Here is an 8,305-nt window from a genome sequence, read left to right as displayed (position 1 = left end):
GTTAAAAGGATACCAGGGTATGTTTTGTGTAATCTGCGGAAGGAGTGGGTTTGATATCCAAAACAACCTGCTTTTACGTTTATTCTTTCTTATTCATTCCAAAACATTTGAAATTGGGTTTCAACTGAACACTAAGGTTCAAACTTCTTAACTCAAAGGTTGCTCTGTTTTTCCTATTAGCTATAGTGCAGGAGCTTTGTTCCATTCTACCAACAACAACAAAATTACATTTATAGCGCTCCTTTCACGTCAGGAGGATGTCCCAAAGCGCTGAACAGTCAAGTAACGGGGTCCGAGCATGGGGGGAGGGGTGCTGTAGGGATGAGGGAAAGCAGAGAGGTGGGGGAGGGAGACCAAAGGCACGGTCGAAGAGAAGGGTCTTGAGACCGGCCTTGAAGGAGGCAAGGGAGGAAGGGAGGCGAAGGGACCATGGGATGGAGTTCCAGAGTGTGGGGGCAGAGAGACTGAAAGCCCGGCCACCGATGGTAGGGCGGATCGGGCGGGAGACATGGAGCAGGCCGGAGCCCGATGAACGGAGCGAGCGGGCAGGTTGGTGGGGAGATAGCAGGTCAGAGAGGTAGGAGGGGGCAAGGCCATGAAGCCCCAAAATAAATGTAAAGCAAAAAGTACAATGGAAAACAACAGAATATGCAAGTGTTCTTGTGCATAACAATTTTAGACATTCAGATGTGAAGGTAAAGATTTCATTGCAATCCTGTTTTCCCAATGATATAAAATCATAATATTTCATCTGCACAAAATTAATAAACTGAGTGAATTGCAAAGACCCATATGACATTTGCAATTTCATTTGGTCTTGAAATTCATTTCAAATCGCATAAACCTTGATATATAATCATTCGAACATGACCCTACTGCTTGAGCTATTCTCTAAGTGTCAAACGTTATTGACCTTATGGGGAAAGCTGTTCTGACCAACTGCCTGTCACACATCAAGTCCTAAATAAGTTCTAACTTTCTGCAACTCAATGTTGACAAGACTGAGGCTCTCCTACTTGGCTCCTATCAGCACCTTCTCACCTCATGAGCTAACCACATCTATTTGCACAGATACTCATCCAGAACGCTGCAGCTCGTGTCTTCTGCTCAGCAGGCACCGGCCTCCCCCCAGCCCGCCCCACTATCAGCAGGCAGGCCTTCAGCCTCTGTCCGCACCCTCTGGAAGCCCATCCCACATTCCCTTTGCCTCGCTCCCTCCCTTGCCTCCTTCAAGATACACCTCAAGATCCTTCTCTTAACCGTGCCTTTGGCCACCCTCCTACCCTCTCTACCCTCCACCCTCCCTGATCCCAACCCCCCTACCCCGCCCCTACTCAGGTCCTAACCCCTGACTGTTCAGCGCCTTGGGACGTCCTCCAGACATTAAAGGCGCTTTACAAATGTAATTTTGTATTGTATTTTGTATTGTAATCTCATGGAGTCAGTGCAGAAACTCAATGTGTTGTTCAACCCACAACTGTCTTTCAAATCTTACATCTGGGCTCACATTGACTCTGTTTTTCCTCACCTCCACAATACTGCCAACCTCCACCACAGGCTGTTGAGACCCTCATCTCTCATCTGAACCTTCAACACCTCCAAGTTTGGTTATTTCAATGCTCCCCTCATTGGACTCCCCAGATCCTTCCTACAAAAGTTGCAAACCATCCAGAATTCTGCAGCCCATACCCACTCCCACACCAAGCTCCGTGAGGGCATCACCCCTGTCTTCTCTCAGCTCCACTGGCTCCTCATACCTCAGTGGATCAAATTCAAGATTCTCATTTTCACTTTCAAATACCTGAGCAGCCAACCCTACTTCTGCAAATTCCTGCAATCTTACTGCCCTACCATTCCCTTCGCTCAGCAAACACTGCCCTGTTTCACATCCCCCAATCACTCCGCCCACCATCGGTGGATAAGCCTTCAGCCATTCTGCACCTCCCTGAAACTCCATCCTGAAGTCCCTCTACTTTGCCCCTGAAATTTTGGAACTCTCTCCCCAAATCCCTCCGCCTTGCCCCCTCCTTTCCTTCTTTTAGATCACGACTGAAGCTCTTCCTCTTGGATTGGGCTTACGGTCACCTCCTCCCTCTCCCCAGCTCGGCATCAAGCGTTGTCCCTGTTAAACGCCCCGAGTCATTGGGGCCGCATGAAGGGCGCTGTATAAATGCAAGTCGGTATTGGTGAAAAATCACGACATAAATGTAAACTGTTGTCGGTGTGGAAAGTTCCTCTTCATTGGAACACCTACCGAGAGAGCAGGAATCTCCACTAACGTGTTATTTCTAGTACGGCCAATAGGAGGCGCAGTCAGCACACTGGGAACACCAGCGGTCCCAGTGTGGGGGGGGAATGGACTGTGGGAATGACAACACGTCCATTCACGATCCTGATCTTTATTTGGTTGTTTTCTGTCGATGGGCGAGTGACCCCATTTGTGTTCCATAAAAGAAAGTCGTGAGAGGCACATTTAGGTGTCGAATGTTTCGAGTGCTTCAAGCACGTAGGGAGCGGGAGTTTGGGAGAAGAACACTTCTTCTGGTACATTGAAATGCAGGGAATGACTCCAGCGATCCGGGAAGATACTTAACATTAAGAGGAAGAATGAGGCACATTTTACAGCTGACCTTCGCTTCATGGGAAACACGGACAGAGGCTCTCAGAGCGCTCGCCATTGCCGGAGCCTCACACACAACACCATTTGCACTGACCGTGTACCCACACACACCCTGAGCTGAGTGTGAGATATGACTTGTGATACAGAACTGAATGCAGTCTTTGCATCACGTTTGTTTCACTTTCTTTGCAAAGACGCCACGCAATATTGGGGGAGGGGAAGCAACACTTCGCAGTTTCACTGCAAGTACCTAAACTTCAACTGATGGCGTTATAATAACGATTTGCAGCCCCGGGGGCGGGTAGGACTTGAATATGCCCGACTTAGAAATCATTTATTCACATTATGCCTTAGGAAAAAAAAAAGAACACCGAACACCCTTTCCCCTCTCCCCCCATCCCAGCAGGTCCCATGGGCTCGAAGGTTACAGATACCTCCAGGAATCAAGAGCATTTTAATCTGCACTCATAGCAGAGGATTCCTGCACCGAATTTCTGAAAGCAGGTGCCACACATCTCCTTTGCGTGCGTTTCTTGCTCTTTTTTTTCTCTTGAAGGGCACACGGTGCCTGTGTTTGGAGCGATAAGCAGCTGCCGGGAGGATGGACGGGTGGATTCCTCCCTTATCGGCTGCACAACCGCCTTTGCTTTTTATTTGAATGCTCTCTCTCTCTCTCTCTCCACTTCGACAGGACCTGGAGGCTCTTGTCCCGCCCCCTCGCGTCGCCCATTGGCTGCGGGTGTGCGCGGCGGGGGGGAGTGACAGGCGGGGGCGAGCGGCCATTGGCGGAGGCGGCTGTCAATCAGCACAGCCCCTGGTCAGCTGGAGTCCGGTGGCCATTCTCACTCAATCCCTCTCAATGCAAACCGTGACCTCCGTCAGAGCCTCACCAAAGGGGCTGCAAACTGCAATCGTGGTGGTGGGGGTTGTTCTTCTTGTCGCTTAAAAGCTGCCGAGGGGGTGGGTGTGGGGGGGGAATGGTAACACACCGAGAGGAGGAAAAAAAAACCCCCCCGAGCAATTTATGCAAATGGCAATAGGCGTTCCGTGCCCGTGACTCACAGCCGGAACTGCACAGCGGAGCCGTATAAAAACTAATGGGAGACTTAATACGCAGATAGCCGAAGCTTCACAGTCTGTGCGCCGCCACCACCACCACCAGCACCACCACTACTGCCGCCGAGGGACGATAAGGCAACACCACAAAACACAGCAGCCGAGAAGGGAATACAAGCAGCATTTAAACAGAAAGCAAAGAGGGAACGAGGTACAAAACCCGACACACACAACCCCCCCCCCTCCCCTCCCTCCCTCCCTCCCCACCCACCCACCCCCGCCGTCTGCAACTTTAACGCGAGCCGGTGCCGTCTACCATGGCTGATGAAAACGCCAGCAAATGTAGTTACAACGTGTTGAACTGGGAGCAAGTGCAACGCCTGGACCGGATCCTGACCGAGACCATCCCGATCCACGGGCGCGGAAACTTCCCGACGCTGGAGGTGAAGCCGCGGCAGATCGTGCAGGTGGTGCGGAGCCGCTTGGAGGAGAAGCGGATCCGCGTGCGGGATGTCCGGCTGAACGGCTCGGCTGCCAGTCACGTCCTGCACCAGCAGAGCGGACTGGGCTACAAGGACCTGGACCTGATCTTCCGAGCCGACCTGAGCGGCGACAAGGAGTTCCAGACGGTGAAGAACGTGGTGCTGGACTGCCTGCTGGACTTCCTGCCCGAGGGGGTGAACAAGGAGAAGATCAGTCCGCTCACCCTCAAGGAGGCGTACGTGCAGAAGATGGTCAAAGTTTGCAACGACTCCGACCGCTGGAGCCTGATCTCGCTCAGCAACAACAGCGGCAAAAACGTGGAGCTGAAATTCGTGGACTCTCTGAGGAGGCAGTTCGAGTTCAGCGTCGACTCCTTCCAGATCAACCTGGACTCGCTGCTGCTCTTCTACGAGTGCAGCGAGAACCCCATGTCCGAGCACTTCCACCCCAGCATCCTGGGCGAGAGCGTGTACGGCGACTTCGAGCAGGCGCTGGAGCACCTCCAGCACAAGGTGATCGCCACCCGCAACCCCGAGGAGATCCGGGGCGGGGGGCTGCTCAAGTACTGCAACCTGCTGGTCAGGGGCTTCCGGGCGGCCTCGGAGAGCGAGATGAAAGCCCTGCAGAGGTACATGTGCTCCCGCTTCTTCATTGACTTCTCGGATATCGGGGAGCAGCAGAGGAAGCTGGAGTCCTACCTGCAGAACCACTTTCTGGGGCTGGAGGACAGGAAGTACGATTACCTGATGACCCTGCAGAGGGTGGTGAACGAGAGCACCGTGTGTCTGATGGGCCATGAGAGGAGACAGACGTTGAACCTCATCACCGTGCTGGCCCTGCGGGTGTTGGCCGAGCAGAACATCATCCCCAATGTGGCCAATGTGACCTGTTATTACCAACCCGCTCCTTACGTGACAGACGCCAATTTCAACAACTACTACATCGCCCATGTGCAGCCCGTGTTCACCTGCCAGCAGCACACCTACTCCACCTGGCTCCCCTGTAACTGATGGGGGGGGGGGGTATGGGGGTGGGGAGGCTGTGCAAGGTAAAGAGGGGAAGGGAGGGGTGGGGGGGGGGTTGAGCAGAGACATGGTCACAGCCACCACCACCACCACCACCACAACGATGATGATGATGATAATAATAGCAGCGCATTGGGATCTGCACTGGGTCATTTCATCTATATTGTTGTTGTTGTTCTGGAGAGAAAGAGAGTGAGAGAGAGGTTGGAGGAGTAGGGCGAGGGGGGGTGGGAGGGGGTTGAGAGGGGATGCATTCAAAACGTTTGGAAAAGAGTGTGTGGGGGGGGGGGGGGTTGACTGACCCCAAGGCAATGATTTGTTTTTTTTTGTTCAGTGTCGATCTGCTCTCCAGTTTCTGAGCTTAGTTTATATATAAATTTATATGAAAGAGGAAGCGGGAGGGAGGGAGAAAGGAGAAAACAAAAAGCTCTCGTTATTTTATTTATGAGCCAGATCCTAATGATTTCTAAAAGAACAAATAAAAACACGCCCTGCCCTGCCCTCCCTCCCTCCCTCCCCGATTGGGATTGAACCCGAGCCGAGCGGCTGTGGTTTGGAAGCACTCCGCTGCTCTTGCTACCTGGGATCTGTCTCCTGGTGAATGAACCCCCTCACCAGACAGCGAGGCTTTCTGCACCCCCAGCCCGTGAGTCAGGGCAAGGCAGCCCGAGTGGGTGGTGGTGGTGGTGGTGGGGGGTATTTACGATGGGAGAACTGTGCAAGAGATAGAGACAGAGAGAGAGAGAGAGAGAGAGATCCTCCCTCTCGTGTGTTCTCCGATGTGTCCGATACAGACCTACAGCACAGCAAAGCCGAGCTATCTGCAGTGATCAGTGTGCATTTGCCTTCTGTAAATGGGAGAGGGTGGGAGGGGTGGGGGGGGGGGGGGGGTAAAATGATTGCATTTGGGGCTTGCAGACTCGATGTATGGGATAATATATACCAAGTGAGGCTGCTTCATCGCAGTTGCTTGCTTGCTTTTTTTTTAGAGAGAGAGAGAGAGAGAGAGTGCTTTTGAAAACTTAAAATGGTTTGCTCCCGATGAATGCAAAGTGGTTCACTATTACCAGACGACGACGACAGAAGTCGCTCTTATGCTACTCTTGGCTCCCGGGTTAGAGATGCACGCACTTCACTTTATGAACGTGGAGAGAGAGATGTGCAGAAAGCTTAAGGCAGATATAATGTTCAAGGACCAAAGATTTTCGTTTTTAACAAAAAAAAACAGAATACCCCAGGACGAGGACAGATGTGGCTAATTTATATTTGTCTACGTGAACACGAATCAAAGTGCCTGTTGCCTACACACACACACACACACACAAAAAAAAATGGGGATGGAGATGCTGTATTCTATTCTTGTGGCTTATTCCACATTTTTCTTTATCAGGGACAAAAAAAAAATGATATATATATATATATAAGCGTGTTAATACACAAATTCCCTATTTTCTTGGAAAGTACTTGTATTAAAAAAAAGCTGTTTTGTGTGATAGCTTAAAACTATATATTGTCTTGGACTGTGTAGCACTTAGGCAAGTGTTTAAACAAAGTACTTTATATTTTCCAGTTTGTAATAAGAGGTTCCTTGGTGCTTCCCCCCCCCCCCCCCTCCTCCCTACCACACACCCCTCGGAGAAAAGGTACCACATACGCTGCAGTTTCAATTGACTTTGTGAGCTGAAGAAGCACAGATGGGTGTTTTGTTTGGGAAGATATAGAAGGGAGAGAGAGAGAGAGAACTGAAATTTTGTAGTTTGCTTATAAGTCAGTTGGGAAGTGGATTTAAAGTAATACAGTGGAATTCTAGCATAATCCAGAGGTTGGGATTGACTATGGTTCACGATGCAGGTTTGCAAATGACTGGACCAGTTGTCCCAAAGCTATATTGAGACGAATACATTTGGAAATGAAAGCTTGCGTATATTATGGACTTGCCTCTGTCAGGATTATATATTTTTGACAATTTTGTTGGGAGTAAGACACTTTTTAAATATTTCACTATTGAGAAAAATAGTTCTTGACTAAAGCTGGTAACTGAATTAAATGATTGGCATACTACTAATCTAGTCAGTAAAATACTTGTGCATAAGACAGTGACCAAATTGGAAGGTCACAGTGCATCCATGATTCTCTATGAATACTGTATTTGAAAGACATTGTAGTGCAACGATAAATCTTTTTTGTCAGCTATGTGACCGCTTTGTTTGTTAAGACAACTTCAAATTTCGTTGATGTAAAATATTTTAACTTTGACCAACATTCCCTATGACTCCAGAAATTCAGTAAGAATAAAAATGCAGTTTAAATTTATGATAAACCATTAAATGAATTGTTTTTTTTAAATAATTGACTGACTGCCAGCTGGAGATTGTGCCTGACCTCCTTTTTACCCTGCTCTAATACACTAATCCTAAATATCTCTTCAGAACTTGTAATTATGCCTTTGTGTTGAAGGTTTACATTTACTGATATGCATTTCTAAGGATTGTAATTACAGAATCTGATAAATGCAGTCACTGTAAATAACCTGAACATTGTTGAAGTTTGGGCCTGAAATAAACCTTAGCACTTTGATTTCTATTCAATACTTCTGATATCCAGTCAGCCATGAAAATGTGGTGGTCTCCTACTTGGAAATGAAAAGAAAATTTACTGTTGTGGAGGTCAGTTAAAAATGCAAAACGAAACAGGGACTCACTGTATAAGATATTCCCTTTTGAAGCCTGGTTAATCAACAGCTTGATTTGTTTTCTGTGGCAAATCACTTAATTCTATAGAGCCCGTCAAACCTCCTAAAATGCAGCACACTGTTTACTTGAGGGAACTACCTTCTCTGTCCTACATTGGCTGGCGTGTATCTTGCTGTTCGTTTAGTGCAATGCTTTTGTGATTAATCATGTGAAGGAAGGATTTGTTTCCTCCAGCCATTCCAATCGATGCAAATTAGGAGCAAGATGTACCTGTCAGAATGGTAATATTCCTAACAGCTGCTTGTGGGGCTTTGAATGGAAGTGATGAGAGGGAAGGGCTGGGGAAATAGGATCAGCTGGTGATGTGGTGTGTTCCTTCCTACCACAATTATTTGGAGTTCCTTCATCAGCGAGTCATCACTATTGGT

The 8,305-nt window shown here is 48.8% G+C and overlaps 1 protein-coding gene across 1 annotated transcript; it reads left to right on the top strand.

Moving 5' to 3' along the window:
- The first annotated feature begins 3,968 nt into the window (after nucleotides 1–3,968).
- On the top strand, nucleotides 3,969–5,169 carry tent5aa (terminal nucleotidyltransferase 5Aa). Its single transcript, XM_007905052.1, has one exon. It carries the CDS (start codon nucleotides 3,994–3,996, stop codon nucleotides 5,167–5,169), a length of 1,176 nt encoding a protein of 391 aa, XP_007903243.1. The 5' UTR covers nucleotides 3,969–3,993.
- Nucleotides 5,170–8,305: the final 3,136 nt, after the last annotated feature.

This window comes from Callorhinchus milii, unplaced genomic scaffold, assembly GCF_018977255.1.
Source record: "Callorhinchus milii isolate IMCB2004 unplaced genomic scaffold, IMCB_Cmil_1.0 Scaffold3, whole genome shotgun sequence".
Taxonomy (NCBI): domain Eukaryota; kingdom Metazoa; phylum Chordata; class Chondrichthyes; order Chimaeriformes; family Callorhinchidae; genus Callorhinchus; species Callorhinchus milii.
Note: the sequence above shows the minus strand (reverse complement) of the source record. Positions and strands in the feature narration are given on the sequence as shown.